Source organism: Plasmodium gallinaceum (genome assembly GCF_900005855.1).
Source record: "Plasmodium gallinaceum strain 8A genome assembly, contig: PGAL8A_v1_60, whole genome shotgun sequence".
NCBI classification, from domain to species: domain Eukaryota; phylum Apicomplexa; class Aconoidasida; order Haemosporida; family Plasmodiidae; genus Plasmodium; species Plasmodium gallinaceum.
The window spans coordinates 336,078-356,577 of record NW_021628219.1 but is presented as its reverse complement, the minus strand read 5'-3'; the positions used below and the strand labels follow the sequence as shown (position 1 = coordinate 356,577).

Sequence of the window (20,500 nt, the reverse complement as noted above, 5' to 3'; positions counted from 1 at the left end):
AAAAAAAAAAAAAAAAAAAAAAAAAAGTCTTCATTTCTCAAATTTTCCTTTTAAATATTATATTTTTATATTATCTTAGAAAAGCATTTTTTTTTTTTTAAAAAACGTACTTTTTATCTAATAAAAAAAAAAAAAAAATTTAAATGATAATGTTTTTTTTTTTTTAGGAATTTGAAAAATTCAAAACAATATAATAAACTTCATAATTAAAAATAATAAACTAATATATTTTAAAATATTTAATATATGAAAAATAAAATAAAAATTTTTATTACATTCAATATTTTTTAATAATGTTTTTATTACTTTTTAAAATATAAAAAATTGGTTCATAAGGAAAATTATGTATTACAAATTTCTAATTATTTATTTTTATTCATTTGATAAAAAAAAAAATTTTAATGAGTGTTTAAAAAGTATATTAAATATCTATAAACATGAATTTTATAATTTTAAGATAATATATATCTATATATATATAAATATATATCTATATATATATAAATATATATCTGTATATATATAAATATTTATAATTTTATTAATAAAAATATTAATTTGATAAACAATTTTTCCCCTTTTTATCCTAGAATTATTTGCAATAAATGTATGATTTATTTTATTCCATTTAAACATTAAAAATATGAGAAGAAAAATCATTATATAAAATAAAATTATTAATGATTTTTATAAAGTTCCTTTTTATGTAGAAACTACTCTTATATAAATGTAAGATATATGTATACGAATAATTTTCATATATATAGAAACCTAAAAATATATAATATACATTTTTTTTTTTTTTTTTTTCATGAATGTATGATTTTTATTTTTTAATTATTATTGTTGTTATGAAGTGTATAAAATTAATATAAAAAAAATATTTATGTTTTATTAATTTAATTATATAACAAAAATAGTTTATTAAAATTAATAATATAAATTAAAAAATAAATCTCAATAAAATCTTTTTTCATTATTGAAATTTATACTTTTTATATATATTATTTTAATTTTTAACAGAAATTATAAGAAATAAAAAAAAAAAATAAATATAGGATAATTAAAAATAATAAAATTAAGAAAAATATATTTACTTTAAATTTAAAGTTTTGATATATTTTGTATATACATAAATGTGATATAATATCATAGATATAAAATATTCCCTTTATTATTACAACGTAATTTTTTTTAATTCTTTTTAATTTACATTAATAAAAATAACAAAATTTTTTTTTAAAGTTATTGAAAAAAACAAAAAAATATAAATATTTTTTTAAATAAGTTACATTGTAGATATATTTATGAAGAAAAACGGAAAAAAAAAAAAAAAAAAAAAAAATGTCTTTATTAAATATATTTTTTTAATATTATATATGCTTATCAATATTAATGTAGTTCTATTCTTTAATAAAAAAAAATAAATATAAATTAAAATATAAAATAATTAAATTTATTCATTTCTTTCTTTATACAATATATGTATATATCTTTTTAACATTTAATCATGTAGTTTTTTCCTCTTTTAAAATTGTAATAATTAACAAGAATTATTTAAAAAATTAATTTATGCAAAAATATAAGACATTTTTATAATACTTAGAATTAGTTTTTTTCCTCTTTTTTTTTTTAATGTAACCATTAACATTATTTGTGAAAATATATTTAATCGAATCTTCCTTAATAGTATTTCTTAAGTATTATTTAAAATATAATTTTTAATTTATATTGTATTATTTCATGAATTTTATTAATTAAAATTGTTATAAATTATTATAATTAATATTGATTATATATTTTATAATTTCAAATAAGACTTTAATTAAGCTATTTTTCTTTTTTGAATAAACATTTTCACAATTGATATTATTAATTTCATTTTATTTATTTTATTTTTTTTTTTTTTTTTCCTTTTCGTTTCATTTTTAATTTTATATTTTCTCATAATATAAATAGCAAATATTAACAAATTATGTTTATCTTAAAAAAAAAAAAAACTTAAAATAAATGTATAAATAATGGAATATTTTATTTAATAAAGTAAAGTAAAAAACAGAATAATTAAAGATACTCAACTGTCAACATATAAATTATTTAAATTCACAATTTTCTTAACTTTTTACATTTATAGCATTGAATATTTGAATAATAATTTTTTGTTTTACAACTGAAACATTCATAGTATTTTTTACTATCTTCTTTTTTATTATTCTTGTTATCTAAATTTCCATTATCTTTTTTAAATAAAAAATTATCATAACAAATATCATCATCTAGTGATAATCCATATGCTTTTTCAAAAACTTCTTTTTCATATTTCAATTTTTGTTCATTAATATAATTGGATGATAAACCATTATCGGATGCATTTTTATCAAAATAATCATAAGAATTATAAGAAATTTCTGAATTTTTTTTACCTGTGTTTTTATTATAATCCGTTAAATTGGTAGGGTAATTCTTGCTTATTTTTTTATTCGATTTTGTTCCTTTGTATATTTGGCTTGAAGCATCTTTATCATGTTTTTTATACTTTTCTTTACTCTTTTTTTTATCATAATGTTTTATTTTTGATTTATGACTTTTAATTAGTATATTATTTTTATCACATTTTTTTTTCATTTTTCTTAATAACTTTAATCTAATAAATTTTCAATTCTTCTTACTATTTATTGTGATAAATTAAAAAAAAAAAAAAAGCTAACTTGCATGTGAAAATTAATACATCATTTTATTTGTTAATAATACAAAAAAACTTTATAAAAATTTATTTTTTTCTCACAACCTTTCAAATAAAAACAAATTTTTATACAAATTTTATATCTGAAAACATTTTTTTTGTCACTGATTTATTTGCATATATATATATATATATATATATAAAGGAAGAAAAGCTTAATTTTTTTTTTTTTTTTTTTTTTTAATTAAAATATATTTATTTAAAATAAAAAAAAAAAAAATATGATTTACAGTTACATCCTACAATAAAATATAATATATAAATAATAGTTTTATAAACTTAAAAAAAAAAAAAAAAAAAAAAAAAACTATATATAGTATATTGCACACGGCTTTTTATATAAAGAAGTAATTTACATATATTTTGATTTTTCCCTATTTTATTTAATCTCATTAATTTGTTGTTTATTTAAAAAGCAAAAATATGTTTTCTTTAAAATTAAAAAATAAGGTAAATTTATTTTAGATTTATCAGCTACACATAAATTTATTGGAAGGTAATATTTTTTTTTCATATATTTTTTTGAATTAATAATATTTATTATTCCATATAATAATATTTATTATTCCATATAATAATATTTATTTTGTTATATATACTTGAAGAGTATTTGATGGAAATTTAAAAAATTTATGAAATATTTATGTTTTCTTTTTTTGATAGAAATGGATAGTAATATTTTAATAGGAACACTTATTTACATAATTATTTGGCTTATATCTTGTATCATATTTTGTCTTATTTTTGGAAAAGATGGAAAAATATCAAAAAAGGACATGATTAAGTATAATTAATTGGAATTTTAAAAAGTTTATCATATATATATATATATATATATATATATATATATATATATATATTTATTTATTTATTTATGGAATAATTTTTTTTATTTTCTTTATTAGATTAATTGTTACACTAGTTTCATTGGCAGTATTTTGTTTATGGATATTGTAAGTCTAACACAAAACATTGAATAAATTTTTTTTTTTTTAATTTATAAAATAGATGAAAATATTTATATTTTTTTTCAGCTGGTTATGTGTATATATATCACAGTTAAACCCAATGATTTTACCACAACGGAAAGTTATAAATTAAAAATTAATAAAAAGTTTTACATTTGTGAGAATTAACTTTAGGGGAATTTATTTCCTTATTATTATCATCTTTTTTTTTTTTTTCTTTTTTGTTATATTTTTTTTAATTCATTTCTAATTATAAAGTATGTATAATAATTTCTTCTTTTTTTTTTTTTTTTTATTTTTTTAAACATTTTAATCACCATAAAAATATAAAAGAAATATATCTTAATATTTTTAAATAATAAAAAAAAAAAAAATGACGTAAATTAAATATCTTTAATTTTGGAATTCATACGTTTACTTAAAATTTTTTACAAAAACCAAAAAATATATTAAATTTTATTTCTTATTCTTAAAAAAAAAAAAAAAAAAAAAAAAAAACTATAATAAGAGTAACTATTTCATTATATATCATTAATACAAGCAATTTATGAGATAATTTCTTTTTTTCTATTTCCTTTAAAATTCAACTACGTAGTTTTTGTTATGTTTCTTAAAGTACTGCTAAGAAAATTTTGTATGTCAAAATGAAAAACAAATTAAAAAATATTTACATAAAAAAATCATTCAGAGATTATTGCCATAAAAATAATAAAAAATATATAAAAAAATAAATTTGCTTTCATCTTTTGCATTTTACAAAGTTATGATATTCATATATTTTCAAAAATATATATTGTAAATTAATTTATTTTTTTACATCCTTTTCAGCATCTAAGCTAGCTCTAAATTTTTGCAATTCTGATTCAACTTTCAAAATAAACTTATCATCATCGTCATCATCATCATCCCATCCTAAAGTAAAAAAATGAAATATTAGAAAATATAGACATATATACTAACACAATTATGATTTATTAATATATATTTTTATTATTATTTTATATAAATCTTTAATATAAACCTGCTGCTCCCCAATCTTCTTCCCAATTTTCAAGATCTGTGTCTACATTTAAAGCTACACTACCTATTTAAAAGAAATAAAAAAATTGATATATATTTACGGTAAAATAATAGTATTTTATATAGTTTGAAATTCATTAAAATATAATATTATTTTTTTAATTATTGCAATATATTAATTTCTATATTATTTAAGAAATGTTTAGTAATATATATTTATATATATTTAAATACCCATCTCCTCAAATTCTTCCAACTCGTCATCGGGTTCATCAAAAATGTATATGTTATCCTCATTTATTTCGTTTGATTTTGTATCATTCTTATTTTCTTTCAAATCACTTTTTAATTCATTTTGATTATCTTTTTCTGGAATATTTTTTTGCATTTGTGCAATTTTTTATGTTAAAAATAAAAATTAAATAAAATATAAATGCTTTTTTTCCTATTTTAAATAATATATTGTTTCCTATTTCATAAATGGAATATCATAATTTTTTTTCTCTTGTTTAAATTTTTCTATGCATTGATAATTGTTTTCCTATTTCAAAATAATTATATTTTTATCCTATAAATATTCGATTATCTAATAATGTTTTAAAATTTTATTTCAAGTAAATTTAAAAATTTTTTTTTTTTTAAATTCATACAAATTTTGTTTTGTTAAATTTTTTTAATTTTATTTTTATATCAGTAATGTATTTTAATTAAATTATTTTTTTTTAAATAATTTTTTTTTAAAAAATAAAATTAAAAATAGTTTATAATACTTTTATTTCTCTTTTTTAGTTGTAATACTGTGAAAGATAAAAAATGGCATTTTTATAAAAATATTTTTCTTTGCATTTTTTTTATAACATTTCATTCTTAAGAGTATATATATTTATATATATATATTTAAAGATTTATTAGTAATTTTTTATTTGAATTATAATTTTATTGATCATAAATTATGTATTATATATTTTCCTCCATGTAATGGAAACCTTAAAAAAAGAAAAATGTTAATTATTTTTTTGTTCTATTTTATATATTAAGCACGTTAGCATTTTTAAATATATAAAAAAAGAAAACACATAAAAATTCATTAAATATATTTTTATAAGGTTCTCCATATTTTAAATGTATTGAGGAATATTATATTTAAATCAGCAAATTCTTATTTTTTATAAATTAAATACACATACATTTTATTGTATGCAAAATTTTTTTTTAAAGTAATTTAATGTTATAAAACTTATTGTTGCAATTATTCACTTTTCAAATACATTTATGGTTCTTAAATATTATGTACTTCTTATAGATAAATTCAAATTTTTTTTTGTTCACGATTGATTATACATAATTTCCATTGCTCTTACGGTATAGATATAAGAAATGTAAGGTTTTTGTCAAAATATTTTTATCTATTAAGAATAAAAGATATTTTATAAAATACATCAATTTCGATTTACATCATTTTATTTCAAGTTTATATAAGCGTATCTTTAATTTTATAAAAAATAAAGAGCACTTTCTGTAATACTATAAAGCTTTTAAAATATTGTTAAAAAAAAAAAATATATATATAGAACAAAAATACAAAAAATGTTATAAAAAAGCCCAAACCAAAAATATGAGAAAAATAATAATACAAAAAAAATGGTATTAAAAAAAAAAAAATAAAAAAATAATAATAAATCATATGTTAAAATTCACATAATATATACAAATATATATTTGAGGAATATTATTTATATATAAAATAATCAATTTATCATTTTTTTAATTCTGAATCATTTAAATGTAATATTTAAACGTATCAAATTAATAAATTAATGTTATTAAGTCTATTCATATAAATGGAACTAAAAAATTGTAGTTGCTATTATTATATGATTTTAAAATAAAAAAAGAGAAACACTAAAATTTAATTTATTTAATTTTTTTTAACAAATGATGCCAAATTATTTAAATTATAAGGAAGTATTTTATTAAATGGAAAAAATAAACCAGAAAATCCATAAGATAAACCTAATTCATTTAAAGAGAGTCCATAAGAAAAGGGAACATTGTAGGTTATAGTTTTTGAACTAATTGTTTCTTTAGGTACATATATATTTTTTCCATTTACAGTACCAACTATACTTATAACTCTTGAATTTTCTAATCCTAAATCTAATTTAAAGCTTGACAAATATCCTGAAGCATTTTTTTGTACATTTGTAACTTTTACATGAGTTATTCTTCCAGATTCTGATTCTTTTGTTCTTGGATATATATTTTGACTTAAAGATAAAAAGTATAATGCTATTGAATCTGTATCCATATTAGACTTTCCTGAGCTTGCCAGAAAATCTCTCACTTTTCCTCTAGCATTAGAAAATGATGTAGTTGCCAATATTCTGTCTGCCGGCTTTTCTATTCCTTCACCTTCTATTCCTGAATCCTTCATACGTCTATATGGAACGTCACTTGCATCTCTTCGAAGAATATCTAATAATTTAGTTCTTTCGTCTTTTTGTAGGTCATCTTTTAGATTAGGTAATGAATTGGAGTTTTCCAAGGCATAAGCTAATGTTGCTGGAAATAATTCTTTTAAATCAATATCATTTCCGTTAAAATTAACTTTTAGTCCATCTTTGGATGTATGTATTACATCAATTAAGAATTTTGGAAGTGAACATATATGTGAGAAACTTTTATGTTTGATACCAGATCTACTATTATAATATCCAACTAAAAATGGTACTTGATAAGGAACTCTTTTTACTTCTGGGAAGTAAAAATTACCTAAAGGAATAGTTATATTTGAAAAAATAGCAGAAATTCCTAATGTGCTATTTACATTATTACCATTTCTTTCACCTTTAATTTGTAAACCATAAAGCGATGCATCATCAATATCTATTTTATTTAAAACATTTATTATTAATCCCACAATCATAAAACAGACTGATTCTGGTTTTAATGTCTCTCTTAAAACTTTTTCCGTATCTCTTGAATTAAATTTGTAAACACCAAATAATATTTCCATATCATTTACTAAATATCTAAAACTTTCAACATTCTTTTTTATTATCTGCCTAGTTTCATTCACACCAAATCTTTGTTGCTGAAGTTCTCCATCAGAACTAATATATAATTCATAATTAAATTTTCTTTTATAATCAATGTTTTCTCTCAAATTAAATGGTTTACTACCGGAAGGATTCCTTTTTGCAATTTGTTTTTCTAAGACTTTGGAAATTTTTTCATCACGCTCTTTTTTGTTTGTTTTAAAAGCTGCAATAGTGTAAAGGAAAAATGATATAATTAATAATTTATTCATTTCGTATACTTTTAAAAATTAAAATTTACAATTTTTTGTCTAATTATAATAAAATAACTTCAAACATATAATATGTGAATTTTTATCAAAATATAAAAATAAAAAAAAGAGAATAAAAAATAGACTTTAATAAAATAGGAAATATGGATAATAACATATAATAATATATAGAAATATGTTTGAAAAAAAATATAAGATGTAAAATAAAAAAAAAAAAAAAAATATATATATATATATATATAAATATATGTTATAAAATAAAAAAAAAATAAAAAAAATTATTCTACATTGAAAAAATTAATCTTTGTTTCTTTTATTTGATCAGGTAAAATATACTTGCTCTGCGAATTAAATTTTATATTCATATTATTTTTTCTTTTTCATGAACATATCAGAATTATAGTAATTATACCTCTTCGTAAATAATACTTTATAAAATTGATTACATAATAAAAAGAGTTTAACTAGTGATTTTGTAATCAAAATAAATTTGAAATTTTAATATATACAAGAAAAATATTTTAATTTTTCCTGAAGTTCATAACTTTTTTATTTAAAATACTCTAATAATTACAATGTACATACAAAAAAAATTATATTTATAAAATGTGCATATTAATATTTTTTTACACTTTATTTTCAAATAATATATTTCTAAGAATTATTTTGTCATACATAATAGCTAAAAAAAAAAATTATTTATATAGGATTAAATTTAATTAAAATATATTTTTATATTACCATGTCATGTTAATTTAACACAATAATATAAAAAGATATTTATTCATCTTTTTTTTTTTTTTCTTTATAAAAATTTTTAATTCTAGACATTATTATATTACTTGTTCATATAGTTTTATTGTCTTTTTATTAAAAATTAAGCTAATCTTAATTTTAATATGAGTGTGCATATTTAAATTTTTACTTTTATTTAAATAACATTGTTAAATTTTAAAAATAGTAATTTTTTTTACTTTTTTAAACTAATTCTCTTATGTAATTTAAAAGTTAGCATCTTAACATATTATTTATTATGCATGCACATAAATGTGGTAATTTGTGTATTTTTTGGTTGGACAACATGTATTTTTACTTATATAATACTAATTTTAACGGAAATTAAATAACCCTTTTTGATGAAAAAGCACAAAAATTTATATGTAAACAAAATTTTTCTTTATTCTAAAAAAAGTGTATCTTCATATATGTATTTTTTTGGTATATATTATTAAATTTTTTTAATTTTTATGGCAGTATATTTACAACATTATAAAATAATTGTATTAACTATATTTTATCCATTTTATGGAAAAAAATATTTCATAATTTAATTAGAATTATCTGCAAACACTTTAAAGATAATTATTCATTATTTTAAAAATTCCTGCAAATTAAAATTTTACTCTCATAAATATATATAAAAAAAAAGAGAAGAAAAGAAAGGTATATTAAAAGAATAATTTTTTTTGAGTTATATTTTTTTTTTAACGAATTTCTTTTTAGCATCAATTGGTAGTAAATATCTAAAAATATTTTAAAAATTTTGGACTTCATTATGAAATAGAAAAATATTTTCCTTCTTTAGTAAAAAATTGAGTATATTTTATAGTTTTTATATAATTACTTTATACATAAACTTAATTATATAGGAAGATTAATGTAAAATAATTGTTTCTAGTATTGTTCTGAATATTATATATCCATAGTTATATATTTTTTACTCTCAAAAAACCTTACTTATAAGGAATATTTATACGTAACAGATGAATTAAAAAAATGATATAAAAATTAATAGATAATTCAATTTTATTTGATCAAAAAAGTTTTCCTATATAGTGTTTGATTTATTATTTTTCAATTTCCTAATAAGATCATATAAATATTAAAAGAATTTACTACCTTACAATTAATTTTTAAATTTATAGAATCCTTTTAATAAACATAACATGAAAAAAAATATAGATAAAATATTTTACAATAACTGATAAAACACTTTTCCACATTTTTTTTAAATTAAAATAAGAAGTTTATTTCAAAATTTCGGGAACACAAAATGCATGTTCTAAGAAAAAATAAATATTTTTTATTTTTTTTTATTGTATTTTATTTAATATTTATTAAAACATCAGGAGAAATAAAAAACAAATCTGTATTTTAAATAAATTTTTATATAAATTTAAATTAGTTAAAAACACAAATTATTTTTTCATATATATATATATTCATATTCTATTTTTCGGTTTACATGAATAGGGAAGTATAAGGGGTTTTGAAAATGTTTTTTCTTTATAATATGCATCATCAAAAAAAAAAAAAAAAAAAAAAAAAAAAAAAGTAACGAAAAAAAATGTATATATATATATTTATAGGCGTTCATTAACAATTATATAATGATATAATANGTTTACATGAATAGGGAAGTATAAGGGGTTTTGAAAATGTTTTTTCTTTATAATATGCATCATCAAAAAAAAAAAAAAAAAAAAAAAAAAAAAGTAACGAAAAAAAATGTATATATATATATTTATAGGCGTTCATTAACAATTATATAATGATATAATATTTCATTTAATATTTTAAGAAACATCCTCTCTAAAAATAATAAAATTGTAAATTTTATAATTTTTTTTCATACATTTAATTTATACATAAATTATGAAATTTTGAGACATTCATAAATTATAAGAAAGGTAATATATTTATCAATTACATTTTTGATTATAGATAAAAATTTTAATTACATATTTTTTTACTTTTTTTTTATATATTATTTATATTAATATATATAAATTTCTTTAAGATATAAAAAATTAAATAATATTTATATTTATTTTTGTATATAAATTAATTTTCGTTCATATAAATAACATAATATATTTATTTTGGAAAAGTTATAAATTTAATATAATTATAACTATGAAAATTTTTTATTTTTTTTTATCGTAGTTAATTATTTTTAAAGAATGGAAACAACGTGTGATATAAAACTTTTTAAAAAATGGTCATATGAAGAGGTTAACATTGCTGATTTATCATTGGTAAAAAAAAAAAAAAAAAAAAAAAAAAAAAAAGTAAATAAATACATAAAAAGAAAATATATAATATATATATATATATATGTATATATTAAATTTTTTTTTTAGGTGGATTGCATAGCAGTATCTCAGAAAGCATGTGTTTATACCCCACATACAGCTGGTAGATATCAAAAAAAAAGATTCAGAAAAGCATTATGCCCTATAGTAGAAAGATTAGTAAATTCTATGATGATGCATGGAAGAAATAATGGAAAAAAATTAAAAGCAATAAGGATAGTTGCATATGCATTTGAAATAATTCATTTGATGACTGGAGAAAATCCTATACAAGTTTTCGTAAATGCAGTACAAAAAGGTGGTCCTAGAGAGGATTCTACAAGAATTGGTTCAGCTGGTGTTGTGAGAAGACAAGCTGTTGATGTATCTCCTTTAAGAAGAGTAAATCAAGCTATTTATTTAATTTGTACAGGTGCTAGAAATGCTGCTTTTAGAAATATTAAATCAATATCAGAGTGTTTAGCAGAAGAAATTATACATTGTGCCAATGAATCTTCTAGTTCTTATGCAATCAAAAAAAAAGACGAGATTGAAAGAGTTGCAAAGGCAAATCGTTAAAATTTTAAAATGTATGAAAGTTCCATTTTTTTTTTTTTTTTTTTTTTTTTTTTTTTTTATAAATACCATTTGAATCTAAAGAGTTAATAGAGAAATTTTTTATCTTTAAACCAATAAATAAATATATTTTTATTTATTGTAATTAAAATCTTTAATTTTTATTTAAGAAAAAAAAAAAAAAAAAAAAAGATATATATTTTGAAATTTTCATGATAATTAAATTTATATATAATTTATTTATTTTTTTTTTTTTTATGAGAAAACAAAACAAAAATAGAATAATTTTTAAAGGACTTTTAAAAAAAATAAAAAGCAAAAAATAATATATTTTAGAAATATAAGACAGATATACACTATTGACATTTGACGAAAAATAATTATTAAAGGTATGTAACTGTATATGCACATAGATTCTGTATGTCAAAATAAAAAAATATGAGAAGTAAAAAGTTGAAAATTAATATTAATTAAAGTATAAGAATATAAATGAATTTAAAAATATGGTTTTATTAAAAATTAAAATAATATCATAATATATTTTCCTAAAATAACCAAAAAATTTTAATTAATATTTTTTTTTTTTTTTTTTGTATTCATATGCATATAAATGAAATAAAAAAAAAAATGAGCATTGTATTAAAGTTAAAAGTATTTTTTGAAAAAAGAAAGAAGTTTTATATTTAGATATAAAATAATATAAATTAATATACATATAAATCCCCTTCACAAAAAAAATTAATAAAATATTTAGTAATGAAATAATTTTATATACCATATTTAAAAAAATGCATATTTCCATTTTTCTCTTAAAATTAGATAAAAAAATCTTTAAGTTTTTTTTTAAGTTCTTCATTTTTTTTTTTTTTCGTAGAATATTCTTTTCTTGTTGATTACAAACTTCATAAAAAATGCTACTTTTAGAAAGCACATTTGCTTCATTCCCACCAATAAAAATATCATTATTTTTTTTTTTAAGACCATTTTTAATATTGTATTTATTATTTGTTTTTTTATTTATATTAAAAATTTTAAAATTCAAACTGTCTTCTGAATTATTCTGTATATCAGAACATGCTATGCTTTTTTTTTTTTTTTTCTCATTTTTGAAATTATATATTTCTATATTTTTCATATTTTTCCTTTCCATAGAATTTTCAATATTAATTTCTTTTTTATTTTTTCTTTCGGATTGACAACCTTTTTCGTGAATAAATTTTTTTAATTCATTTGTTTTCATACTAAAACAGCAACCTTTTATATCATTTTTGGTATATGTTTCCTTGTGTTTTTTTCTTTTATTGCAAATTTCATTGTTTCCCTTTTTAAAAGAAACATCATCTGAGTAATTATTTTCTCCACATATATTATCTTTATTATATAAGTCACCGTTTTTATTTTTATTAGGTATATCAATATTACTTGGTTCTTTTAAATATGGATAATATATAGATGCATTATTATAATTTTCATTTACTCCATCTATTTTTTTTTCTATACAATTATCTTTTTTATTTTCCCCTCCTTTATTATCATTTCTTTTATTTTCATCTTCGTTAATAAAAATACATGCCTCATCTTCTATATCAATAAAATATTTTTTTGAAGTATTATCATTGCTAAGTTCGTTATCTTCTAAATTATCAAAAATAAATTTATTTTTATCTGCTTCAACTACTTGAAACTGCCTTTTCTTTCTTTTAATAAAATTAAAGTTTTCATTTTCTGAAGTACTAACATATTCATCTTCGCTCCTATTCGGTTTATTCTTTTTAAAATATTCATAATAATTATTATATTTATTTACGTTCCTTTTCATTTTAAGATATTCCTTTTTACTAAGCTCATAAAAATAATTTGGTTCATCTATATATTCATTTTCTTCTTCACATAAAGTATTATCATTATGTATTATTTTCTGTTTAATTTGATTCCTTTTTATAGGTTGTTCATGTAAAACTTTTTTATTTTTTTTATTTACACATTTATGTATTTCACTTGTATTCATGTCTTTTTCTTTTTTCTTTAATTCAGTAGCTCCATGATTTAACTCACTATTTTCAGTTTTTATAGTGCAAATATTTTCTTCTTTTACTATGTTATTGAAAAAAAAAAAATTTTCAGTTAATATATATTGTAAAATATTGAAAAACTTAGATAAAATATTCTTAGCACTGTTATTTATAAAAATAAATGTATAGTTAAATTTACGTATGTATTTTTTTAAAAACTTGAAAATATTTTTCATATAATTTAATAAATCCCTTTTAAGAATGTCCTTATAAAAAAGGCTTGGACTTACATAATTTTGAAAATTAATCATACTAAAATATTTATTCCTTGATAGTTTTTCTGAATAATTTTTAAACGTCAAATATTTGTATATGTTAAACTTTTCATATAATGAAAAATTTCCTAAATATCTTATGATAATAAAATAACAAAAAAAAAAATAAAGATCTCTTTTCTTAATATTGTCTACATTGTTATATTCTTTTTTCATATAACTATTTTTATAATACTTTTTTATAATTTTTATAAAAACCATGAACACTTTTAAAGGAGTATTAATTTCACATATTATTATAAGAGAAAAAAAATAAAAAAAATATTCATCTATATTGCATTTAATTAGTCCTAATATTGTTAACAGAAAATATATAAAAATATAATTTATTGTAACATATATTTCTGTATTTTTTTTATTATTCTGTGGAATTTTGACATTATAATCAATGAAGTTTTTTTTTCTAAATAAATATAGATCACTTAAAAATGTTCCATTAAATTTTATAAAAAATTCTAGAACATAAAAAATTAGAGAAAAAATAATATATATAACACATATTAAGTATGTAAATGTGTTATACTTTTCTTTTTCATTATTTGTTTCTAATATACTTGATTTAATAGATGAAAAATCTTTTTTAACTCCTAAGTATTTATTATTATAAAAATTTAACACAAAATATAATAATAAGTAATTTAACAATAGTATATTAAATATAATATAAATAATATACCCATGTATATATTGTTTTGAAACTTTTTCTTTTATATTAATAATTTTATTTACTGTATTTTTTATCATTTTAGATATTTATTTTTTCTTTTTAAAATTTCATTGATATTTAATAATTTAAAGTATAAAAATATATATATTTAAAAAAAAAAAAATTGCATATTCTCCGTAATTGGAAAGTTTAAATTTACTTTTTTTTTTTTTTAATAAAAAAATAAAATCTTTTTTTATTCAAATTGTTAAGTAATTAAAAAAAAAAAAAAGAAAAATAAATGAATACAATTTTGGTATTTTAAAAAAAATAAATTAAAAGGAAATATAAAAAAAGAAAAGTGTACATATCATTTGATAATACAAAGAGTAAAAAGTGAAATAAGAAAAAGAAAAAAAAAAAAACTAATAAAAAAAAAGAATTAAAACGAAAATAAAAAAAAAAATTTTAAATATATGAATTTTTTATTTATTCTTCTTTATTTAAAATAAATATATATTTATATTATTAATAGAATAAAAAAAATATATGTGTCTCTTCTTATATTTTAATTTTTATTTTACTACATAATTTTTATATTTTTAAAATTAAATCCATCCTTCCCTGTAACATTAAAAGTAATGTATCCTTCCTTTTTAGCTGAAACACAATTATTTATATCGTCATCAATAAATATAATCTCATCAAAATTTACAAAAAACTCTAATCTAATCTGTGTAAAAAGAAGTTTAGAGAAAATTAAAAGAAGTTTTTTTTTTTTTTTTTGCTTTATATATATATGTATATATATATATATATATATATATATATTAATATTATTATCTTCTTACCTTTTCCAAATGAAAAGATTTATCATTAGTCATGGGTTTTTCTAATTGCAATGCTCTGTATTTTTCAGGATCTTTATAAAAACTATATATAAATATATATAATTTATTTTTTTAAATATTTCATCAATATATATTTTATTGTAATTTTTTTTTTTTTTTTTTAATTACTATGGATAATATGCATAGACTTTTTCTATTTTTGTATCACACTTGCTTTTTTTTAAACAATGATGAACTAATTCTTCACCCGCAATTAAATTAGGAGAACTTCTTTTACTATATCTAATAGCTTCTTCGTCTAAAATAATTAATAATCAATTAATATAATGAAATAAAATAAATATTCAAGTAGATAATTTCTTATATAAGAAATTATATATTTTTTAAACCAGAAAAGGTAGCAACAGTTATTTTAATATTATTTAAGCATAATGCTTTAGAAAATATTTTAAAATCATTTGTTACAGATAATCCAATATTATCTACATCATTTAACTTATCAATATATCCACCTTTAAAAAAAAAAAAAATTTATATGTTTGAATCTTAAAGTATATAACTCATAACTTAAAAATATTTATTAACCTGAATGACTACCAATTATAGTAAGATCAAAATCAAAAACAACCATTTTGATATTTATCTCTTTTAACAATTGTACAAAACCATTAATACCTTTTAAAAAAAAAAAAAAAAAAAAATATAATTAAAAATTTAAGCATATTAAATATCTTTACATATTCAAACTATTTTATGTATTATATACACACACACACACATATATATATATATATATATTTATACTTTTGCTTACTTTCATTTGTATTCTTGTAATCAAAATTTTGTATATAATTTTTTATAGCATCAATTTTCCCAGAGTTTAAATTATTTTGTGTCGGCATTTTAAATCATAAAAATTTTGATAATAGTGTAAAAAGAAAAAAAAAACAAAAAAAAAATAAATTATAAATATATAAAAATATTCTTAATAAATACATAGAATATTTTTTTTTTTTTTTTTATCTCATATGAAAAATTATTTGAAGTTATATAGTGATAACTATTTCTTAGTAAATAGAAGCTACATTTATTTATAATTTTTTTTTTTTTTTTTTTTTCTTTTTGTTATTGTTATGATAATATATATTTTAAATAATAAAATATTAGTTCATTATAATACCTAAAATATTTCCTTTTTCTTTATCTAATAATTTATCTTTTAAAAAAAAAAAAAAAAATAATGAATACATATTTTTTTGTTCTGATTTTTTAAAATGCACATTTATATGAAATAATTTAATTATATTTCAAGTTTATCAAGTAAATTTTTATAATTTAATTTCAAGAAAATTATTAAATAATTATTGTATATATATATATATATATATATTTTGCTTCTAAATAGTTTTCTATTATTTTTTTATATTTATAATTTAAACTTATATATTTTTCTTAATGTTTTAATATTAATTAAAAACATATTTAAAAGGTTGATACTTAATTTATTATAGTTTTTGTAAATATTTTATTATTTTTTTCTCTTAAATAATATTAAGAAATTTATCAACATAAACAATATCATGATATTTTCCTTGAAAAATTTAATAAAAAAAAAAATGTATTAAATTTTATAACTTTATAAAATATTAAACAGATGCAAATAATACAAAACATATGCATAAACATATATATATATATATATAAAACAATATACATAAAATGAGTATATCTAAAAAATTTTATTAATATATTTATAAATATGATTAATATGCATATTAAATATACGGAAATATTTTTATAAAACACAGCTTTTTTTTTTAATTAAACTATAATAATATTTAAATTTTATAATAACACTTATTATTGTAATTCCTTTTTTTTTTTTTTTTTAACATTATAATTTGTGTTTTTTCTTTATATTATTTACGTAATTCTTTTAGAATTTCCATGTGGTTGTAACTATAAATTAATATATCTTTTTATTTCTTGTATATCTACAAAAGAAAAATTTAAGTTCTAATAATACTACTAGAAGTATTCATGCATTTTTTTTTAATGCTTTTATTTTTTTTCGTTGAAAATTTTCATATTGTTTTGGATATTTTTGCATTTTTTTAGATTTCAATAATCTCTTTTCTTTTTTGTTTAAAATAGTTTGCTTCTTTATATTTAAATAATTTTGTTGTTTTTTATGTTTAGAAATTTCTTTTGGCGTTTTATCAAGTAAAAATGTAAAAGCCAAATGACCTAAATGTAAATTTTTTGCATTGAATATATTTCTTATATTTTTACTTATTGAATAATAGGAAGTTATAGTACATAAAAATGCACTTGTTGATTTTTCAATTAGCAATTTATCTGATTTAACTATAGATTGAAAATGATTTTGTAAAAAGTTTAGAATATCCTTTCCAACTATTTTTAGAAATGAAGGAATATAAATATTTTTAAATTGATTGATTAATGCATTTCCAATGAGAATTTTTAACTGAATCTTTTTTTTTTTAAGAACATTAAGAAATTCTTTTTCGGAGTTTAATAAAAATAAATAAGAAGATCCTTCATTATTTAATCTTGCCGTTCTTCCAACTTTATGTATATATTCTTCTAATATTTGAGGGGCATCATATTGTATAACAACATTTAATGAATTAAAATTTACACCTCTTGAAACTATATCTGTGCATAATAAAATAGAATTTTGATTCTTCGAAAAATCCATAAAGTTCCCCAGTCTGTCTTCTTTTGATAAATTTCCGTGTAATATATATATATTCACATTTTCAAATAAATATATTCTTTTATGTTTGTCTGCATTAATATTATAAAATTGTTGCTCTTGTTCTTCATGTATATCTTCTATATTTATATTTTTATATGATAATACCAAATTATTTTGTTTTTCTTTACAACTATTTATATAATTTTGTTCTAAATGTTTTCTCAGTAATTTTTCATCTTCCTTTTCTAATACAGGAGTAATTCCTTCATTCAATCTTTTATTTACTTCTATATTTTTTTTATCCACATCAGTAGGCCAATATAAATTTTTTAAAAGAATTTGAAAATATTCTACACTATGATGATTTGATAAAAATACAACTGGTTTTTTCTTTTTCTTTATACAATCTAATAGCATATATAATAAACATACAAATTTTTGCTTTAAATCTATTAATATACAATACTGTTTTAGTTGTTCTGGTAATTCATAATTGCTATTTTCTATATCATCGTTAATTGAAAAATTAGTTGGAACATTCTTTTTTTCTATCCAAATTGTATTATTAGTTAAACAATAGCTAGCTAAACTTTTGATTGCATGATTTAATGTTGCTGAAATAAAAATCATCTGAAAATTACTTCTAATATTTTTATTTTTTTCTTTCATTTTATTAACTTCTTCTGATTTTAATTTTTTAATTAAATCATAAATCATTTTTATCTTATCTTGAGTACCTAAAAAAATTATTTTATCTGCTTCATCTAAAATTACAGTTTTTAAATAAGTTAGTTTTAATGATTTCGTGTGTTCTAAATGATCTAGTAATCTTCCAGGTGTGCATGTTAAGATAGATATTCCTTTTCTTATTCTGTTTTTTTCTGATTTTTTTTTTTCTCCGCCTGTTATGCACGATACAACTATATATGGATATGGTTTTGTTAAATTAAAAAATAAATTATTTATTTGTATTGCTAATTCTCTAGTTGGTGATAATACCATAATAAATATTCCCATTTCTCTTGTTATTTTTATTTCTTCTTTCATATTTAAAATTTTTTGTATTGATGGTATAGCATAACATAATGTTTTACCTGAACCGGTCATAGACTTTAGAAAAACATCATTTTCTTTAAATATTAAAGGTATACTCATTTTTTGAATTTTTGTTGTTTTAATAAAGTTGTTTTTTTCCAAATTATTTATTAAACTTTCACTTAAAACACTTTTTAAATCAGAAAATTTTCCATCAAATATGTTTTCATCTTTTATTTTCATATGTTCTCTCTCTTTAGTTAACTCTAAAATATCATTGCTTTTTGGTAATTCTAAAATTCTATTCTTGTTTTCTTTATCATCTAAAAATTTCTCTTTATCTTTATAAATTTCTTCATTATTTTTTAATAACTCAGTAGTAGGAATATTGTTTTTATTGTTATTTTTCTTTTTCTCTTTACTTTTTTTATTTTTTATTAATAACTTATCAGAATCTTTCACGTTTTCTGTATTATTTTTTAATAAACCAAGAATATCAATGTCATTATTTTTCTTATTTTTCCGCTCAATCTTATTATTTCTATTATATTTTTTAATACTTTTATTTTTTATAGAATGTTTTGAATATACTTTTTCTTTGATAATTTTCTTTTTTTTTTTTAAAAATGTTTTTTTATGATATTTTCCCATTAACATATTTCTTTTAGAAATTTTTCTTTTTGTATTAAACTTTTTCATTATATTAAAATATTATGATAAATTAATTAGAAAGTAAAATTTATAAAATTATAAGAAATTTATTAAAGATTAATATAAAAAACAAAACATTTAGAAAAGAAAAAATCCGTTTTACTTATAAGAATCACTTTTACAATGAATACAAACACATATATATATATATATATATATATCTTCTTAATTACAAAATTAATAAAAATAAAAACAAATATTTCATCTAATTTCACAATTTACTTTGTTATTTTATATATCTAACATATTATTCAAATGATTAAAAAATGAAGTAGATAAATTAATAAAATGATACATTATTAAAACAAATAAAAAAATCTTCATACAAAATATTATAGTTGATATTAATCATTAAAATATATTAAATTTTATAAATCAAATTAACATTTATAAAATATAAAAAATAGATATAAAAATATTTCATATTATTTTTCATATAAGAGTACATTAATTATAAACGCAAATCATAAAAAAGAAAAATAAAAAAATTGAAAATA

The 20,500-nt window shown here is 16.9% G+C and overlaps 8 protein-coding genes across 8 annotated transcripts; 2 read left to right on the top strand and 6 right to left on the bottom strand.

Moving 5' to 3' along the window:
• Window positions 1-2,103: 2,103 nt before the first annotated feature.
• On the bottom strand, window positions 2,104-2,625 carry PGAL8A_00085200 (conserved Plasmodium protein, unknown function; the record flags this gene model as incomplete). The annotated part of the gene is made up of 1 exon (XM_028671021.1): window positions 2,104-2,625. The coding sequence occupies one exon, from the start codon at window positions 2,623-2,625 to the stop codon at window positions 2,104-2,106; it is 522 nt and encodes a 173-aa protein (XP_028525970.1).
• Window positions 2,626-3,408: 783 nt separating this feature from the next.
• PGAL8A_00085100 (conserved Plasmodium protein, unknown function) lies at window positions 3,409-3,844 on the top strand (the record flags this gene model as incomplete). Its single annotated transcript, XM_028671010.1, has 3 exons — window positions 3,409-3,527; window positions 3,649-3,696; window positions 3,778-3,844. The coding sequence occupies 3 exons, from the start codon at window positions 3,409-3,411 to the stop codon at window positions 3,842-3,844; spliced, it is 234 nt and encodes a 77-aa protein (XP_028525969.1).
• Window positions 3,845-4,516: 672 nt separating this feature from the next.
• PGAL8A_00085000 (conserved Plasmodium protein, unknown function) lies at window positions 4,517-5,119 on the bottom strand (the record flags this gene model as incomplete). The annotated part of the gene is made up of 3 exons (XM_028670999.1): window positions 4,517-4,623; window positions 4,733-4,795; window positions 4,966-5,119. The coding sequence occupies 3 exons, from the start codon at window positions 5,117-5,119 to the stop codon at window positions 4,517-4,519; spliced, it is 324 nt and encodes a 107-aa protein (XP_028525968.1).
• Window positions 5,120-6,649: 1,530 nt separating this feature from the next.
• PSOP1 (secreted ookinete protein, putative) lies at window positions 6,650-8,041 on the bottom strand (the record flags this gene model as incomplete). The annotated part of the gene is made up of 1 exon (XM_028670988.1): window positions 6,650-8,041. The coding sequence occupies one exon, from the start codon at window positions 8,039-8,041 to the stop codon at window positions 6,650-6,652; it is 1,392 nt and encodes a 463-aa protein (XP_028525967.1).
• Window positions 8,042-11,004: 2,963 nt separating this feature from the next.
• PGAL8A_00084800 (40S ribosomal protein S5, putative) lies at window positions 11,005-11,694 on the top strand (the record flags this gene model as incomplete). Its single annotated transcript, XM_028670977.1, has 2 exons — window positions 11,005-11,079; window positions 11,185-11,694. 2 exons carry the CDS (start codon window positions 11,005-11,007, stop codon window positions 11,692-11,694), a joined length of 585 nt encoding a protein of 194 aa, XP_028525966.1.
• A 565-nt stretch (window positions 11,695-12,259) lies between these two features.
• PGAL8A_00084700 (conserved Plasmodium protein, unknown function) lies at window positions 12,260-14,782 on the bottom strand (the record flags this gene model as incomplete). The annotated part of the gene is made up of 1 exon (XM_028670965.1): window positions 12,260-14,782. The coding sequence occupies one exon, from the start codon at window positions 14,780-14,782 to the stop codon at window positions 12,260-12,262; it is 2,523 nt and encodes an 840-aa protein (XP_028525965.1).
• Window positions 14,783-15,267: 485 nt separating this feature from the next.
• PGAL8A_00084600 (conserved Plasmodium protein, unknown function) lies at window positions 15,268-16,437 on the bottom strand (the record flags this gene model as incomplete). Its single annotated transcript, XM_028670954.1, has 6 exons — window positions 15,268-15,417; window positions 15,536-15,617; window positions 15,704-15,833; window positions 15,925-16,047; window positions 16,121-16,210; window positions 16,350-16,437. 6 exons carry the CDS (start codon window positions 16,435-16,437, stop codon window positions 15,268-15,270), a joined length of 663 nt encoding a protein of 220 aa, XP_028525964.1.
• A 1,136-nt stretch (window positions 16,438-17,573) lies between these two features.
• Window positions 17,574-19,949, bottom strand: PGAL8A_00084500 (DEAD/DEAH box ATP-dependent RNA helicase, putative; the record flags this gene model as incomplete). Its single annotated transcript, XM_028670943.1, has 1 exon — window positions 17,574-19,949. The coding sequence occupies one exon, from the start codon at window positions 19,947-19,949 to the stop codon at window positions 17,574-17,576; it is 2,376 nt and encodes a 791-aa protein (XP_028525963.1).
• Window positions 19,950-20,500: the final 551 nt, after the last annotated feature.